At 48.1% G+C, this 18,615-nt stretch overlaps 5 protein-coding genes across 5 annotated transcripts; all 5 read right to left on the bottom strand.

The window, feature by feature from the left end:
• Positions 1–8,460: 8,460 nt before the first annotated feature.
• Positions 8,461–10,490, bottom strand: N7471_013727 (uncharacterized protein; the record flags this gene model as incomplete). The annotated part of the gene is made up of 7 exons (XM_057286445.1): positions 8,461–8,771; positions 8,834–9,201; positions 9,260–9,619; positions 9,680–9,815; positions 9,885–9,955; positions 10,007–10,142; positions 10,187–10,490. The coding sequence occupies 7 exons, from the start codon at positions 10,488–10,490 to the stop codon at positions 8,461–8,463; spliced, it is 1,686 nt and encodes a 561-aa protein (XP_057128924.1).
• Positions 10,491–11,192: 702 nt separating this feature from the next.
• On the bottom strand, positions 11,193–11,957 carry N7471_013726 (uncharacterized protein; the record flags this gene model as incomplete). Its single annotated transcript, XM_057286444.1, has 2 exons — positions 11,193–11,564; positions 11,748–11,957. The coding sequence occupies 2 exons, from the start codon at positions 11,955–11,957 to the stop codon at positions 11,193–11,195; spliced, it is 582 nt and encodes a 193-aa protein (XP_057128923.1).
• A 1,297-nt stretch (positions 11,958–13,254) lies between these two features.
• On the bottom strand, positions 13,255–13,712 carry N7471_013725 (Thiamine pyrophosphate enzyme C-terminal TPP-binding; the record flags this gene model as incomplete). Its single annotated transcript, XM_057286443.1, has 2 exons — positions 13,255–13,524; positions 13,566–13,712. The coding sequence occupies 2 exons, from the start codon at positions 13,710–13,712 to the stop codon at positions 13,255–13,257; spliced, it is 417 nt and encodes a 138-aa protein (XP_057128922.1).
• Positions 13,713–13,735: 23 nt separating this feature from the next.
• N7471_013724 (Thiamine pyrophosphate enzyme C-terminal TPP-binding) lies at positions 13,736–14,464 on the bottom strand (the record flags this gene model as incomplete). The annotated part of the gene is made up of 2 exons (XM_057286442.1): positions 13,736–14,187; positions 14,236–14,464. Coding segments are annotated over 2 exons (681 nt in total), but the record flags the coding sequence as incomplete, so codon positions are not given.
• Positions 14,465–15,667: 1,203 nt separating this feature from the next.
• Positions 15,668–16,343, bottom strand: N7471_013723 (uncharacterized protein; the record flags this gene model as incomplete). The annotated part of the gene is made up of 3 exons (XM_057286441.1): positions 15,668–15,723; positions 15,788–15,857; positions 15,906–16,343. 3 exons carry the CDS (start codon positions 16,341–16,343, stop codon positions 15,668–15,670), a joined length of 564 nt encoding a protein of 187 aa, XP_057128920.1.
• Between the last annotated feature and the right edge of the window lie 2,272 nt (positions 16,344–18,615).

Here is an 18,615-nt window from a genome sequence, read left to right as displayed (position 1 = left end):
TTGCGTGGCTTTGATGTAGCGAAGCAATCGCAGCAAAGCGACTTGGTGGTGCGATTGCGGCTGAGCCGTGAAGCGACTCAACATGCCCAGCGCAAACGCAATATCCGGCCGCGTGCTAACCATCAGATACATCAACGAACCAATGCCAGTGGCATAACGAGCTTTTGCTTCCTCGTCCGGAGATTCCTCGTCTGGACGATGATTCAGGATTTGCTTGGGATTCATCGGGGTAGTCTTCGCCTGACAGGTTTCCATGCCAAAGTCAGAGAGAACCTTTTGGATGTACTGGTGTTGGTGAATGGAAACGCCTCCGTCGGCATGGTAGTCGAATTGGATTCCGAGGAATGAACGTGGGGTTCCAAGATCATTCAGTCGGAATTCTGTTTCCAATGCTCGTTGCACTTGTTTGATTTCCTGCGAGTTTGCTGCCGCAATGAGAAAGTCATCGACATAGACACAGATCACGCAATCGGATTCGTAGAACACGCAGTTGTCCGATTGTGCCATGGTGAAGCCATGAGCGGCCAGGACGCGGTGGACGCATTGGTACCAAATCCGCGGGGCCTGCTTCAGCCCGTATAGCGAGCGGCGCAGCCGGCACACGTACCCTGGCTCCTCAAAGCCCTCGGGCAACTCCATGTAAATAGATGAGTCGACGTCGCCATGGAGGAATGCAGTGACAGCATCGAATTGGTGGAGTTTCCATCCGCGCAACACTGCGCTGGCGACAACGCAGCGCATCGAGTCCATTCGAGATACGGCAGCAAACGTTTCGTGATAGTCGATACCATGTTTCTGCCGGTAGCCTTTGATGACCAGCCGCGCTTTGCGCGTTCCGTTGGCTTTGGTCTTGAAGACCCATTTGCAGCCAATCACATGATCTCCGGCTGGTACGTTTTCTCGCAGAACCTTTTCCCATGTTCCGTGCTCGAGAAGAGACACGTATTCTTTCTGGATGGCGGCCCACCATTGTAGTTGATTCGGGCCGGATACGGCTTCTTGAAACGTGGATGGGTCAACACTCTTCGCTGTGGGATTCAGCGTACCTGCTGCATACACCTTGTCGAGAGATTCCAACAGTCGGCGTGAGGGTCGCCTTCTACGACCATAGATCGAATACCCCAGGTCCGGTGTTAGGCCGGCTTCCTGTTGGCTTGGGTTGACCACGGACGGTGTTTCTTCCACACGCCCAGATGGCGTTTTCTCTTCCTCGTTTGAGGAATTCGGCGATAGAGGTGGTGTTGGCAGCCCGCTAGCTGATGAGGGTAGTGGTGGAAAGACAGTTGATGGAGGAGCATTGTCCGGGAGGTCGTTGCCTGTTTCCACCTCGATGAGTGGCGCCACTGGGGTCCTCTCATCGAACTCGACATCACGGGAAAAGACTGTCTTCCCTGAATGGTTTTCATACAGCTTGTACTGGTTCGGTTCAGAGTACCCCAGCAATCGGCATTCGGATGACCGGGGTCCGAGTTTCGCTCGATGCTCTTTCGGGATCAATACCCAGGCACGGGAGCCAATGCGTCGCAGATGCGACAGCGAGGGCGGCTTTCCGTATAGTATTTCAAACGGTGTCTTCTTCTGTAAAATCGATGCTGGAGCGCGCAGCTTCAGATAGACCACCGTGTCCACAAGGTCGGTCCACCAGGAAGGAGGAAGGTTCGCATCAGACAGGAGCATGTTAATCCCCTCCCGGATAGTACGATTCGTGCGTTCCGCCAGTCCATTCTGTCCCTTGCAGTATGGCGGCGAGGTGTCAAACTCAACTTCCTGGATTTCGAGGTGTGTTCCGATCGGCAGGTATTCTCTCCCGTTGTCGGTGAGGAACCTCTTGATCTGGGCGCCGAACTGTCGGTGCACCCAGGCCTCAAAATGTCGGAACTTCTGGAGTGCTTCATGCTTCCATCTCATGGCATATGCCCACGAGCCACGAGAATAATCGTCAGTAAAGGTGATCACGTACCTGGAGTTATCTTTGGCAATCGGCATCTCCATGATGTCCGAGTGGATCAATTCGAAAATTCTCGTTGAATGCAGACGTGGCCGTCTTGCGCGGGAGTTCCTCTTCTGATGCTGCTTACCCGACATACACGCTGGGCACTGCGGCGTTGCCAGCAGCTGCGCCTGCGTCAGCGGTCGGTACGGAGTGCCGGTCTGCCAGAGGACCGCCCTTAAGTCGCCCCGGTTCAGATGTCCCATCCGAGCGTGCCACAACGCTTCGGAGGCCTGGTCCACTCCTTTGCACGCATCTTCATCGAGTATCGCAGCTTCACCACCGAGTTCAGAGGTTGACGTTGCGCATTCTGCGTCACTTGACTCCTGAGGGTCGTCGACGTCCATGGCCACCGCCTGCGGTTCCAGGGAATCTGCATGGCCATGGGTCGCCGGCGCTCTCGCCAGTTGGACTCGCTCTCGAGATCTTCTGCTCACATGGCACCGCAGAATCAGCAGATCCTCCTCCGCATGGTAGGCGCTCCCCACGGTCCGTCCTCGGCGTTGCACAAAGACATTCTGTGGGTGCGCCACCACCGAGTAGCGGTCTCGTAACAGCTTCGGCACGCTGATCAGGTTCATCCCGACGCGTGGCGCGAAGTATACATTCTTTAACACCAGGGGTTGGTTGAACTTCCCCCGGAGCGTGAGCTTCACCGTACCAATCCCTTCGGCTTCCACTGGATCGCCCGCCGTGTCCAGCATCTCGCAGTGGGGCCGCAAACTGCTGAAGCAGTTCCGATCCCAGCAGATGTGGCTGGTGGCGGCCGAGTCCAGGATCCACCGGGGTTGCGGTGCGTGGGTATAAAGGGTCGTCACCCTCGCCCTCACGATATTGATCCTCGGTCTCTTGGAAGCCGGCGGGCCCCGCCGATCTTCTCTCTGGCTTGATGGTATATTTTGTAAATCATTTCTTGGTGAGCCGGAAACACTCCGTTCAGTCTTCAGGGCATGGTCCCTAGACGACTGTCTTTCTCGCTGTTTCTTCCAGCACTGCGCGACCACATGGCCGCGCTTCTTGCAATAGTTGCATTTCTTGGCAGACTGCTGCACCGTATTGACGGACGGGCCAGATGCTGCCTGCAAGGGTGTTGGAGCTTCTTTTCTCCGAACCGTCTGCTCAGCATTAGACAGGCGATTTCCGATCGTGGTCGGATTCACCGGATCCTTGTCATTCTGGATCGCATCCACAACTAAAATGTATTCCGGTCCGATCTGCGTCAATAAGATCGCAATGTGCGTTCGATCGCCAATGGATCCCGGCACGATAGCATTCAATCGATGTACGAGCAATCGTACTCGATCAACAAATTCGCGCGCGCTGCCGCAGCGCTCGCCAGTGGTTTCGCGAAGCTGGGCGAACAGCTCGCAAAATGTGGCGAGTTCCATCCGCCGGTACCGTTCTTCGAGTTCATTCCAGAGGTCCCGGGATGTCTCGAGTCCCGCGACATGAATGCTGATATGGGGGGACAGGTACCGGAAGATGGTGTGGTAGGCCTCGGCTTCGCGGCGCGACCATTCACGGTGGCGCTCGAATGCCTGGACCTCCACTTCAAGGCGCGCTTCAATGGCTCGCTGCCTCACCGCCCCGTTGAGGTGGGGCTCCACCAAGGGGTGGATGTCTGCCGTAATTGGTTTGGCATACTTGAACAGGCAGTCGGGACGCTGAAGGTCGCCCGACACAACATCCCAGACCTGTCTAGCTTTCAGGTACGAGGTCATGAGACGTTTCCAGGTTGCGAAGTTGTCACTTCCTGTCAGAGGCTCAATGGCCGTGACGACTCAATCGGGCGAGTCGTGAACCAGAGTAGACATGTTGTTGCTTCGGAAAGTGGGGTAGATATATAACCAAGAGGGTCAAGTTGATTCTCAGATGAGTAGAGACGGCACCCGAGAGTTTGCTCCCGGGCTCATAGCCTGTTGTAATTCAGAATGTTTGATTGTTTATTGTACCAGAGGGAATAACTGGGGCTATATATACAATTAGAAGATCAAGTTGATTTTCAATCAACTTGGTTCTTCGTATAGACAATGCGGGAATTAATTCCGATGGTGCGGCTTGATTCCTGGCCTGCACCAGCCTCATATCACAACACTAAGTCTTATGCGGAAATAAGCAGAATATGAAGCCTCGGTGCAAAATACTGTAGAAACTATCTCCCAATGACAGTCTACAAGTCTATATCAGATGAATTGGTTGATATACATCAAGTAGAGCTCGTTGAACTTCAACGTGGCGTTATTGTGACTGCCAACCATTCGAACCGTGGGAATGCAGATCAATCGATTCCAAGTACTGCTATCAGCTGACGTTGAATGCAGCAATTTTCGCATTGTATTACGAGAGCTCCCCAAAGCGGATGTCGCTCGATCTTAGAGACGACCAATTCTTCTCAGTGACGGCATCCAAAACGTTTGACGAGTGTTGTGGTCTTCTATCCTGCTACGAATGGCCCTCCGGATGCAGTCATTCCTTGCGGAATCCAGAGATCTCCTCAGACTGCCACCTTTCTGTATGCGATCACATCATAATTCATTGACAATCGAAAGATGCCCACCCTTGGCTGCCAATATCAAAGGGACCTCGAGCCACCGATTCTTGAGGTTGGGATCAATTTGGTGGTGACGAAGCAGAACTCGCACCATCTCCAACTCACCATAACGGGCGGCAATGGAAAGCGCCGTGTCGTAGGATGTGATCGTCCTTTCATTGATATTCAGATGTTTGCCTTGTTGCACTAAGAGTCTGACCACCTTAAGGTGGCCTCGTGCGGCCGCTCGACAAATGGGTGGATCTGTGAATCCCCGTCCATTAATTTCCACGCCCCCCACCTTCAACAGCATCGCCACCGTATTGACGCGTCCGTGTGTAGCAGCGGCGGAAAGCGGGGACTGGGTCTGCAATGCAAATATTTACATCAATCCCTAGTGCCGCAAGTAGTCGCTGTAGAGTCACAGTGTCCAGTCTCACAGTGTTCAGTCTGGTCACGGCGTGGTGCAATGATGTAGATGGCCTCGAGTGTCTCCTGCGCCCCCAGACAAAATTGATATCGATGTCTTTTTCGTCCAAGAGCCTCTCTGTTATCTCATCGCAAGACGAGTAAGTAGACAGCCAAAGCGGCGTGTTACCGTCTCTGTCTATGCAGTTCACGTTGGCTCGGGGGTGATTCGGGAGTAACGTAACCACTTCCAGGCGTCTGCTTTAAACGCCGCGATGGGGCGGCATATCACCATACTGGTCCTGAATGTCCAGATTTAGAGGCTTTCCTCCGAGAAGAATTTTGACGGCATCGGGTGACCCATGGGACACTGCTTGATGGAGTGGCAGCTCGGCACCTTGTGTTCTATGAGGACCAAGTAATACTCTAAGTCATGCTCGCTTGAAAACATCATTTTCATGAAGGGTCTATTGAAGCGACACGCCCAGGCCCATGGCGAGTGGCCTGAATCATCCTCCAAATTAGGATCACTGTCTGTCGAGAGCAGTAATTGCACGAAACCTAAGTTGCCCCAGAAAACTGCTTGGTGGAGCGCCAATCGGCCCTTTCTGTGTTTCAAATCCAGCATCAAGTTCGGTCGCTCCAATAAACTCTTCTGATTGGAAAAGGCTCCGTAGTGGACAGTGTACCACAAGGCACTATCGTGCGCGGAATCTGGATGTTGATGTATAGCCTGTGACTTTCCAGCAATGACTTACATACAGCAGTGGAACAGTGTTTCAGGGCTGTCATCAAAGAGGTTTTTCCCCGGTAAAAGGCATTGACGTTAGCGTTGTACTGAAGCAAAACCTCTGCAAGAGCAAAGTTGTCGGTTTGGGCGGCCAGGTGCAGCAAATTGCTCTTCTGGAACTTGACATTGTATTTCCGTATGCTGGGCTGCAGTCTGGAATAAAGGTGTGTGCAGGATCTTGCGAGGGCAAATTTGTCAATCCCGCCCAGATGCGCCACAATGTCTAGCAAAAGCTCGTTGGGGAAGCCTCTGATATTTAACTGTTAACTGTTAGCTCATCAGTGTTTCAGTGAGAAAACCTAAGTACAAACTATGGTTAGACAGCGGATTAGAGGTATGCAGCAAATCCAATGTAGATGAGGATGAGAGTAGATGAGGGCGAGGTACCGAAGTTCATTCGAAGAGGTGCGGAGGCCTTTATATAGTCGCATCAATGTCTTGACAACACTGTCTAGGCCCAGTCAGAGAACCCCTGGGAAGCCCCATATGGTTCCTAGGAGTGTGCCAATGGCTCCAGAGAATTGGAATTTTGCGTGCGAAAAATGTATACCATATGTCACATACTGAGCCTTCGGCGTTGAAGCGAATCGCAACCTAACAAACACTTTGAAATGCCCATGGGCAACTCGCAATCTTTCTGACTATGCTACCTACAGCGGCAGTCAGCCATTTCGCCAATGTATGGTCGTATTGTACACCCACGGATGAATTGATTTGAGCAGCCTTTCTCGCAGGCAACTGATCGGCTGTGTGGCGGCGCATACTGCATCCGAACCCATTCTTCGACGAGTTGACTGTATCAAGGGTAATGTTACATGCCAGCAGCCACGCAGCTATGCAGGTATAGGTCCCACAGGATGGCGTATAAAGCTAGCGAGGGAACGTTGCGGAAAGTGCGCAACAACATTACCCATCCAAATCATTTTCTTCCTTTATTCACCCGCTCAACGTCTAATATGCTGCCCTGGGATCCGTCTGTTATCTGCGCGATCCCTCGCGGTGGTGCTGGCTCCTGTTGCGGAATGACTAAAAAGGGCGAGCCGTGCAAAAACTCGATCAAAGTTGAAGACACCAAGATAGACCATCAAGAGGTGACCACTCTCGCCAGAGAGCCGTTCGACTTGCGAACTTTGCGACCGAAGCTCTGTTTAATTGCCAAAGAATTCCTCTGTACGAGATGGCATCAGCAACGTCAGGCCGACCAAATTGGCCAGCAGTGGTATGAAGCAGCCGTCGGTAACCCGGTGCGAGTACCGCAAGACTCTAGAATTGCATCTCCATTTGTTGTACACCCGGGCCAGCCCCAAATATCCTCAGCCTCCAGGAGACGCCACGCGGGATCAGACAACACTCACCGGTCACCACCTCACGGGCTCAGACAGGACTCGCCGGTGCCCGTGCTGAAAGGTGAGCTTCCAAGTCAAAGTCATACCTAACAATAACCAAGTTCACCGGTTTATCTCCCTTTATCTGGCCAATATGGCCGTTGCAGTATCAACCAGACGCTGGTTGCATATAAGTCGCGAGTGATCATTGAATAGCTATGTACGTGGAACATCCTTTGCGCAGCGCAAGGATTACTGGCAAGTTTTATTTCTGAGATGGAGAAACTGACCAATTACATATCTAGGACATAGCCAATCTGGACAATTCTTTCGCTGCAAGACCCAGTTCCTGCAGCCTAGTGTCGGAAGAATCTTGCTAAATTCTATATGGAAAGACCCGAGTCGGGGCCCATTTGAAGTGGTCGAGTTTTATTATCCATCGGATTTCTTGCCCGTTAACCCCGATCACCCCCACGGGGAAAGTACCAACATGTAGGCATGGTGGTATGGCGATGTTGAAGCGGATCGCATTCGAGGTCATGAATTTTCTGTTGATTATATCCTACGCTTTACTGAAGCTCACGGTCCATTCATCGGTATTATGGGTTTCTCCACGGGGGCTACCGTTGCTGCTACAGTATCATCTCTACTTGAGAAATGGAAATCGCTCAGCGGTTTCTCATTCAACGTGTGTCACCAGGAAGGAAATCTTTTCATTCACAGCCCAAACCAAATTCATGACTAACGAGCTTTTTAATTGAAAGCAAATTCCCAAGTTGAGTATGATTCAATTACGGCAACTGTACACAACAAGTAGCTGTTCCGTACGTCAATAATTTCTAGTTAGCTGCTAGATAATGTATTGAACTTCGAAGCAACATTTTGGAATATCAAGTTTAAGGCGTTGTTATTTGTAAATAAGGTGGCAAGGTTGTAAGAATCCCACTCGAGAACTACGAATCAAACATTGTATTTCCAAAAGGAACAAGTCAGTATATGGACGACTGGAAGCTCGAATGTAAATTTTCTGGTCTGGTTTTTCTTTTTCGTTTCTCGATTTATTCCGGAATTTGTGGTTTGGCTAAACCGCCTCACTCTGCTGGTCATGGATAGATTAGTTGGCCTTTAGCGATATTTTTAGAAATTGTTTACTCATTCCAGATTAAACTACTTAATGCGGATGCACGCAGTTTAATACAAGATTACATATGTCCTAATTTGGTAGTCGAAAAGATCAAGTTTCCAAAATCAACAGTGAAAAAATAGAAATTGTATAATCTATTCTTGGAACAGCCAAGTTCAACAATTTATGATACCATCCGAAATAGAGAGTGAAATACTGTAGGCGCCATTATCTTTCTTCTTTGACAGACCCTCCACGTAACAGCGTACCTTGCTCATGCGAACTTAAAGATAATCAAGAAGCAACATATTGGCGCCCGCGCTTGAAGATCAACAATGATGCAGGAATCTGCGCTGCAGCAAAGGCAATCATAGCCTGGAATTGAGCTTTATAGCTTCCAGCAAAGACACCTATTGCTGCTTGTTGCACATTCTGTGGTAAACTTCCCATATCACCGGCTCTTTGGAGCACTTGATTGACCTGTTCGGGGGATAATTCGTCCGACAACTGGCCTTTGAGTCTCCCGTAGAGGATGTTCGACGCGATAGCCAGTCCAACAGCTCCGCCCAAAAATCTAGCCTGATTGAGGGAACCGGTGGCCGTGGCTGTTTTAACGTCAGCTCGATTGGATATCGAGAATTTTGAGGAGACGGAAGGTTGTTATTACCTAGATCCCTTGTCTCAACGATGTATGGCACGGCCAAAGTCAAAATGCCAATCGTGATCCCTGCACCCGCACCAGCAATGGCCTCATATCCATACCCCTCACTTGGGTAGGATTCATTTTCAGGAACAATTGACAAAAGTGCCATTCCAACAATATGGAGGATTGATCCAAGAAGTGCAAAGTAGACCACAGGGATGCGGAACTTGCGGCTTGCCAGACAAGCAAGCATAGTTGCAACAGTTGCGACAGCGGAGTATGGTGTGATGTGAATGCCAGCATCAAGTGGCGAAAGTTTGGTGAGAACCTGAAATCGTTGAGCTAGATAGACAATTACCACATTCCAAGGACAGCCACATAAAAAGTTGGTCCTGCGAGACAGACTAAAATGTCAGGGCTTGCCAACGCGGGGAATCCAAATGATCTCACAATAACATTCCCATCCATGCTTTGTTGTAGACAAATCGCTTTGGGAACATTGGTTCGACGTCTTGCATATATTCTGATATATACCACTCCCATGCAAAAAATGCAACCCATAGTGTACTCGAAAGAGCGAGGAGTCCAATGGCGGTCCCTGAAGACCAATCAAATTCTATGTTCGTCTCGTTCAGTACGGTCACCAATAAAAGAGATGCACTTAAAAGCAAGAAACCGCCGAGTGCATCAAGCTTTTTGAATAAAGTAAGACTCGGGAGCAAGGAAGATAATGGTTGGGGTGTGACGGTTCCAAAGGAAGGTGGCAAAGCAATCAGCAACATCAGCACCGCCAAAGCTCCAGGTGGAAGACTGCCATGAAATCATTAACAAACCTTGAAATAAATCCTGCAGTTGACATAACCAACTTACTTGATATAAAAGGTCCATCTCCACGCGGAGTTCTGGGCCAGGAGTCCACCAAATACGGGCCCAGTGAGAGATGCAAGTGCAATCGTAACGGCAACCATAGCACCGTACAATGGCATTTTTGTTTTTGGGGCAACTTCTTCAAAGATAAATCTCAGTCAGCTAGTTCTTAAACTAACCTCATGAGACCTTCATCATTGCTACTTACCATACACGCACAGAATTACCAGCGAGTAAACTCCTGCTCCTCCAACACCCTGAAAAGTTCTACATATGATCCTGGTAGTATATCAGCACTGATGTTTTAGCAATTGCATACCAAAAACTCACAACTCGTTCATATTTTGAGCCAGGCCGCATCCAAGTGAGAAAGCCAAAAACATGATATTTGCAGCAAGTATAGTCCTCTTGCGACCTATTATGTTGCTCACCTTTGTCCATTGGGACATAAATGCTAGGCGGGGATCTGTCAGTATCAATCAAGCTTTATTTAAGAAACATTGTAAATACCAGTATAAGTTGTCAGGAACCCGGTTACAACCCAGCTTGTTTTCTCAAACCCGTCTAGATCGTCTGTGATACTAATGAGTGCCGTACTAACAATTGTCACTTCGAGATTGACCAAGTATAGTCCAATCAATAGACTATGGTCGGTCAGCATCTGCAAAGGAAGGAAATTAAGCAAGCCATACCCGGTTAAAGTGAAATATAATCGCCAACCCTGAAGGCAGTCTCTTCCATCCTCGAGGCTGACGTCATAGAAAGGTCTATCCGGAATGCCGGCATCATGTATCTCAAACTTTTCTTGGTCCATGGTGAGGGTTGAAGATTATTCTTAACGCGAGTGCTTTCAGCATAGTCACAAAGATAGAGTCGACTATTTATAAGTTCAGAGACATATTTCATCGAAACATTAGGTGTAATCAAGCTAAAAACGAATGACCAAAATGTGAGTAGATTAGGCTGTGTAACGACACTACCGGCTTTGGTATCCCACATTCCAATGTAAGGCACTCTTTCTAGACTATTTTATGATTTCATGATCAAGCTTCGACTGAACAGTACACGATCGCCCTTGAAAGGTTGTGTGACGGGGGTTAGATACTCCGGCATTATGATGTGAGTGGACAGAAGTGCATCCCACTTACACAGAAAAGTAGCAAGAGATCATAGCAAAAGGTGGAAGATGCGCGCTTTATTAAACCAAAAGAGCTGGCCCGATTTGGAAACGATAAGCCACCGTCAACCGTCAGCTTTCCGAATAGAACAAAATTCGTCGTTTTCTCACCGCAGAATTATTTAATTTTACGCCATGTCAATAGATATACATCTGTATATATTAGATCACTCTACGTTAAAATCATTATTTCGATCCCAGATCATATACATTGTGTTTAAATTGAATTCAGAGGCCATACTTTAGTATGGTTGATGGGCATGATACACAAACTCACGACTGTGGTCGTCAAAGTATGTATATTCTGACGAGGCAAATTCAACACAAAGCTACTGCCCTTCAACGCTTGGAAAAGAAGACCTTCTCACTCATGTTATAAAACGAACATCCTTCAGCTAGAGCATTGAGCCGCTCCGCCATTTGGTAGCCCGTAACCCTTATTTCTTCGATGTTCTCTCCGATCTTGATCATATTGTTGTCATCGAACTTTTCTTCCTCACAAGAATTCTGGGTGGACTCGTGTGGAACAACGATTTCTTGACTAGGAAGAAGATCATAATCAACTAGAAATTGAGCAGGAGGAACTGTCTTGTAACCCTTTTTAACGACAATTTTCGCCATCGCAGTGGCGAACACGAGAGATCGTGAGGGTGGACCCCGATAGTCGCAGGTTACATGTGCCAAATCGCCGATGTTCATTTCGGGATCGCGCTGGGGATTCCATTGATCAGTAAAATGAACAGGCTTGCAGCTTCCCCTTTACACGAAGTGTGAAATGAGATGTATCCATTTATCATCCCACGAGAGAACACGAGTGGATATCTCATACTTCTGCCGAGGGCGAATGGCTCTGTGGAATGTAATATTCACTCCAGCCAGTGCCGGAAACAATACCCCAGTGCCATAAGCATCACTGGGTTGGGGGTTCACGAAGGACAAATCGCCCCAACTCTTCATTCCAACCCGGAAGAGTGAGCATATGTGATAGTTTCGAGCGACATCGAAATCCGTGGCGTATGTGGAATTGGTTTTGTGACCCATTATGTCTATCTCGCCTAATGGCGTGTTAGATGTCCATATAGTCGGTAGGAAGACGGTCGGCATATTGAGTGTAGTGAGAGGAACGGGTCGATTATTTAGTTTATTGCGAAAAAGAACTGAGTAGTAGTTTCTTGCCTAGGCTTGACTTAGTAGAAGCTTAAAGAGGTTTTCCGGTTGACGTGTAGATTCGCTTACATGCCAGGCCAAGGGAAATACCTTGAAGCTCAACACAAAGAGAATAATATCAAGAATTGTATTGAAGAACCCTAGAATCACTTCCAGTACATGGGTGCACATGTTTCGGCAGAGTTGAATGACCGAGTGGCCGATCTTAGTACCCCATTATCCCTTCGTTAATCATCCGGAAATCCAAGATTGGAGATACACAGAGTTTGTGCCGCGTTCCATTTCGAAGAATGTACGTGGGCCATTGAACAGTCGTCGCTGTTAGATTGTCCTACGTAAGATCCATTTCATCGGGTGGCAATTGATCGCTCGGCACATGAGAATTCAGGGTGGAAAGAATCAGCATTGCTGAGTAACGATAGGCATAAGTGTGGTTGCACCATCCCTAGATTGCCGTGGCGTGCCTTTCGGCTCGGACGAACCTATGAACAGCAAGTTGCCTTTAGGCTAATTATTTAATTGGACGAGGTAATGAAGTCACGAAAACCATTACAATATGCGGCCAGACTAACTAGAATTTTGCATGATGTATGTATGTCAACCAATGAAGACTTGGTATTTAATGAAGAAATCCAAACTCTATTCCCGATCAAATACCTCGTGATGTAATTATTTTAATCGAATTTTCACCATCAGCAAGTGTACACATGCGTGGCTTAATTCGAACTAGAGCTACTACCGATTCCAGCCCGAAGCACAGGCTTTATGTTGGTTGGATCCCCTGTACTGATGGTATTGTCCTGTCACCCTGATACGCACTACTCATGCATTAGGGTTAGACCTGTATCTATAATACTGGGTCATGACCCACAGAACTCTATAATAATACAACCAACATACACATGCTACAAGACTTTACTTACTTATATATTTTATTTGAATCTTACTCCTTTCGAGTTGCCTCGCACTGCATTGTGCGTTAGGTCGACCGCTCGGACCATCTGTGCAGCAAAATTGATTTGCCGACGACCATCTCCATTATGCCCCAGTGAATAAGCAAGTATTAGCTAAATATTTCAAATAAATTCAGACTAATCCAGTCTAAGTAGCCAAAAGCAAAATTAAAGCATCAATTAAGATCCTTGAGAGTCGGTGGAAACATTCTTCCATCCTTGGTTTTCCAATAGATTCTGCAATTCGCTTAGCAAAACCTCTTGTTAAAGAATCTTCCCTCCTATTTCTTAGAAGTCCCAATCTGGCTGGGACTCATGATCATCTCATCTAGTGCCTTACAGGGAGTAACCCAGGGAAGCACGGGCACATTTTCGTCCACCTTCACCTCTACCAAGGATAGGCCCTCTGAGCGAATGAACCACTCGAGTTGGTCTGTGATATCAGACACAGCATCCAATCGCTGAGCCTCGATACCCATTCCATCAACCACCTTCACAAAGTCTGGATTTCGTTGGTGCGTGTGAGAGTATCGCTTATCGTACTTGAGAGCCTGCCATTGTGTAACCAGCCTTTCTCTTTGTTGTTGAGTACCAAGATTTCGATCTTAATCCCTAACTCCGCGGCAACAAACATCGCATGCAGTGACATACAAAAGGATACGTCACCATCAATATAAATGACCATTGCATCAGGTTGCGCCACTTGGGCGCCAATGGCTGCAGGAAGTCCGAAGCCCATGGTCCCTGCTCCCTCGGAAGTGATCAACGAGCGATTCTCTGTCCATCAGAAGAACTGGGCTGCCCATATCTGATGTGACCCAACGCTAGTGGTAACAATGGTCTGTTTGCGTAGTTTTTCAGTAGGCCACTCGGCAGTAAAATAACGGACTCGGGAGATATTCGCGTTGCTTGCTTCGGAGGCGTCGGCTTGATTGGGAATGTCTTCTTCCAATTGGAAGTCTGGCCCATCCACTCCGGCCTGCTCTCCACCTTCCGGACATGCGGATGTAATTCAGTAAGACCGGCGGTAACATCTCCTTGGACGAATTCATCACACTGAATGACTTTATTGATATGTGGGGGGTGGATTTCGAAGTGGATGATACTGCCGCGTTGATCTTTGCCAGCCCCTCTTGCGACAGGAGCAAAGCGATTGGGGTCGCCTACGGCACGATCGTCAAAGCGTGTGCCCACAGCAATCACCAGGTCAGCCTCTTAAATCCCTTTTTTTGCATGTGCAGTACCATGCATTCCTAGCATACGAAGTGACTTGAAATCGTGCTCATCAAAACATCCAGTCCCGAGGAAACTAGTGGCAACTGGAATGGAGGCAATTTCGGCCAGTTGTGCCAGTACTTTCAGGCCCTCAGCACACGAAAGCACTCCGTTACCTGCGTATATAACGGGTTTCTGGGCTTTGTTGATAATATCCGCGCATCGTTTAATGCTCGCTGATCGGTCGGTTGCGAGGGCATCAGATCGAAAATGGGGCTATCCAATTTAGGAAGGCCCCAGTGAGATGAACTGAATTTAGCTGGAGCTTCAAGGACAGCGCTAGTCACGTCCTTGGGTAGTGCCACTAGAACAGGGCCCTTTCGTCCACTCTGGGCAATGCGAAATGCATCATTCAGTCGAGCGGGAAGATCCCGGATGTTTCGTACCACAGTATTCCAAAATCGAACAGAATGGAAGATATTACAGATTGTACGTCAGATCGGTCAACAGCAGGCACATAATGCTTATGATCGTGATTTTCATGCTCTCTTCAAGCTACTCCAAGACCTCACAGAACATACTTTCAACGAACTACAAAGGCTTTACAATCCGGGGCCGAGCGATCGAACAATTCTGTCCATCAAGGTCTCCCGAATTTCCAGAATACAATCTGCAACCTGGTTGAAAGGGCTTGTAAAGCCCAAGCGGAGTGCGAGGAGTTTTGTTCAGTCAATGCCCCATTATCAGCGCGTGATGTCTTCGAGCCCATCAGAAGGATGTACACCGACCCACATGCCTCATCGCAGGGCAGAAAATGAGCGTGGAACTTCTACGCCTGGTATTGTAGCCTGGGAAGATGGGCGAACAAGTCTGGCCTCTCTACTTGAGTGATATTCTCAAAGGCGAAATTTCTGTTCTATATATTCGCATGAAGACAACTATAATGTATCCTATGTACTACAGCAGTTCGCACCAAAACGCCATACACCATGTAGGAACACACCAAAACAACTTCTCATGAATCAGATACAGCGATCAAGGAGTTTCTATTACCACAGAATGTGCACCATATAAGCATCAATACCTCAATCCACCAACTGATATGGGCCATAGAGATAATTTCCCACCTCTCGGGCAAGGCTTGGCAATTAGATGCAATAAGATGTGAATGTGCCGTGAGATTTGTTGCGCTCGGATACGGGCTCATTCTAGACATAATTAATGGTTCGAGCTTAGGGTGATATAAGGTTTATATTCTGTCATCAATAAGGTCTATCATGAGACCGTAGATTACCTGTACTATGGCGCCCGTGTGATCACAGGCTTGTACACATAATAAACTATCATTTCTCAGCATGACAAAGGAGGTTGTTTGTAGTACATATTGGAGAATATATCCAGTATCTCAAAGAGTGCGACGTTTTTGTGTTATTTCTTTAAAGCTAGAAGGTCAAGTGCGAAGCTCCGCGAGGTCTTTGATCACTGGGAGAGCTGTTTGTGTGCAAGGGCGGCCTGATGAACGAGGTCGTCCATTCCTATAACCAGAAAGAAACTTAGGAACGCGAATTTCATTGTTCAAAGGAAAGGGGATGTACACACCTGGTTGAGGATCAACCGGCGGACGCACTGAGACTTTGCGGTATTTCACAGAATCTTGCGAGACCGGGATCTTCCCGTATGTTAGGTTATATCCAAAAAAATATAAGGAAATGCTTACGTTTTTTGCGTCGATCTCTGCGTATACCTGATCTGCTATTTTCTTGATATTTTGCAATTGCCTTGTTAAATGGGCCTTTTGCGGCGAAACTCCAAGTAAGGGAAGGCGGTATTTCGCGCATACTTTCCTCCAGCTGTACCATTTGACGGACGTAGATAAGATGGTATAGTTGTTTTTTGCAAGCCAGCATATCATCTCAATATGGGCGTAGGCCAGAAGCAAGCCACGGTTGGCACATTGAGGGGTGTCTTTCCTCGAAGCATTTATGAGTTGGTCATCGGACGCAGCGCGGTCAGCGTAATCGCAAAGATATTTCCGAAAGCTCCTCCTGTCGAGTCTATTGGCTCCAAGATTAATTGCGATCGTATTGACGATGGCTCCTATATTATCCACTAGTTCAACTGCGGCGGTGATGTCTTCAGGCATGGTGAATGTCATGTTCAATGATAATTACCCCTTTTCCACCCTCTTGTGCGTCATGCCTAGGCCTAATGATGACATAGTTGCGTAGCAAAAGAGTCAGTGGAAAGAACTCCCGTTCATAGACATGAAAAAGACCTTATAAACTTTTTTCCGGTTATCGTCTGTCTCCACAAGTGGACGCCGCAAGTAATAAAGTTTGGCCGCAAGGTGATCTACCGAGACGGCTCCCAACAAACAGGTATTGGGTAAAAGCCCTAATGAGAGGGGTTGAGTTGATCGTTGGTTCCAAAACCAATCAGATGCATCTTTACGATCTATCGTGGTGATTGGATGGTCTGGACAATTTTTGAGAGGCCCGCTCAACCATTAGCGAGATTGTTGATATGATCAATACAATGCAGGACGACTGTGGGCCCGCAGGAAACCGAAATACGTCCCGTGGGTAGCCTCTTCGGACTCGACCGCAGTTCTGGCACACATACGGCCTGGAAGAACAGCCATTAGACTCTTCCCCCTGTGGACATTCACGCAATCTTAAAAATCTACAGCGTAGCATCTGTCCAAGCTCCATAACATCCGCGAACTACAAAACCTACAGATGATGATGATGATGATTTCCTTTACCCTGACTCCTCGTCGAAGTTGATTTTCCAACTAGACTAAAATACAAATCCGTACCCAGCCTAGTGGGCTGATTGTGGTTTAGAATCCAACTGTCGAAACGATATACAGGCTACCACAACTATATATATCTCTATACGTACATGTATCGTGTACCACTTCCTAAGCGAACTTAGAGCCTCGCCGAGGTCCTGCCGTGACCTCTGTGCCGTCGTTATATTCATGCTGCCCTCATGGCGCGCGGCTTTGAAACCGTTGCGATGCTTCAGCGAAGTCCAAGACAGCCTCCACTGTCTTGGTGCGTGAAGTGCTGTCAATCTTACCTCTTCCTTTTTCTCCTGGTCCCCCCAACAGAATCGAGATGCTGTTGAACGCGTCACCAACCTTACTTCGGAGTTCCTTCCTTAATCCTCCCAATCTTGGGCAATCTAACAACACGTGGTGAATGCTTTCCCGTTCGCCACAGACGAATAGGTCATCATCGCGGAATCGAAAAGCCTTGGCATATGTTGACGACCAGCAGTGTCCAGTTCGCAGTTGCTTTCCAGCTCTTTGCCATCTTACCCAGCTAGCCTCATGCAGGATGGCCGATCTTCCAGCCACCACTGCAGTTCTGCCGACAAGATCAGGACGGGATCCACTTGACCAGGATTCTTGAATCTATCAGTCTATCTAGACCTCATCCCTTATGTTTCATTCTAGGGCAACTGTGGGCCTTGCGCTCTGTTCTTGAAAAATCTGCCGGTACAGACCGCACCACCATTGCATCTCTTGCCCTATTACAGCTCTTTTAGCCATTGTGGTGGGGTTTCCGACCCGGTAGGCAGGGCGGTATCTTATTTCCATATCAGCAGAGAGCCAGGCTCGCCAGGGCTAAATTTCTCTCTTTCACAGAGTGAAATGGAGTAATTTGGGAGCATATCGGTACCATACCACCTATATTGCTCTGCTGGGTTTGTCGGTGAACATTGCCAACATGAATAATGCAACTCACTGAATGAAAAATTGCCGATCGCATGATCTTCCCTTTTCTTTATGCAAGAACTGCTGCTCGTGCCTCAGGCCTCTTAAAGTCAAACCAACGAAAAACCTGGATATCGCTGGGACTGCTCCGCCAGGCCTTCCAGACCAAAAAACAAACAAAAAGAAAAACGGGCGATGGTCAAGTATCTCTATTCCCTACCTGGTTATTTCCCACACCTCAACTGTTTTTTCGTCATTGGTTTGCGGATCCCCAAAGTCTGATACATCAGCCACTTTTGTCATGGGACCGGGGTCTGCACGGCTATCTCGGAGGTTGATCATCTCCACTATCCTTTCTAGTTTCATCTTATTTCGCTCTTCTGCAGTACCCCGTCTGTCGGGTATTCGCGCTGGGATTTCTGATCCCATTGGGAGTTCGATGTATGGACAATATATCCTAACAATTTCTGAGCCGTGTATTGTATTGTGCCTTACCCTAACATTTGGCACGGTCCCTGCAGCCGGCGTCGGGTCCCAGGGCAATATGGGTGGTGTTCCGACCAATATTATGCCTCTTGAATAACCAAACTGTGTTAACCTCAAGCCAATTTTTCGATGGTTACGGCCCTTACTATGGAGATACGTACCCATAGTCTTTACCTTTCTTTGCCGGAATGAGAAATGAAAAAAAGGAAATTAAATA

Source organism: Penicillium samsonianum (assembly GCF_028829775.1).
Source record: "Penicillium samsonianum strain IBT 33392 chromosome Unknown utg000010l_segment0_segment0, whole genome shotgun sequence".
Taxonomy (NCBI): Eukaryota; Fungi; Ascomycota; class Eurotiomycetes; order Eurotiales; family Aspergillaceae; genus Penicillium; species Penicillium samsonianum.
The sequence above is the reverse complement of the archived record's forward strand: the minus strand, read 5'-3'. Positions and strand labels throughout refer to the sequence as shown.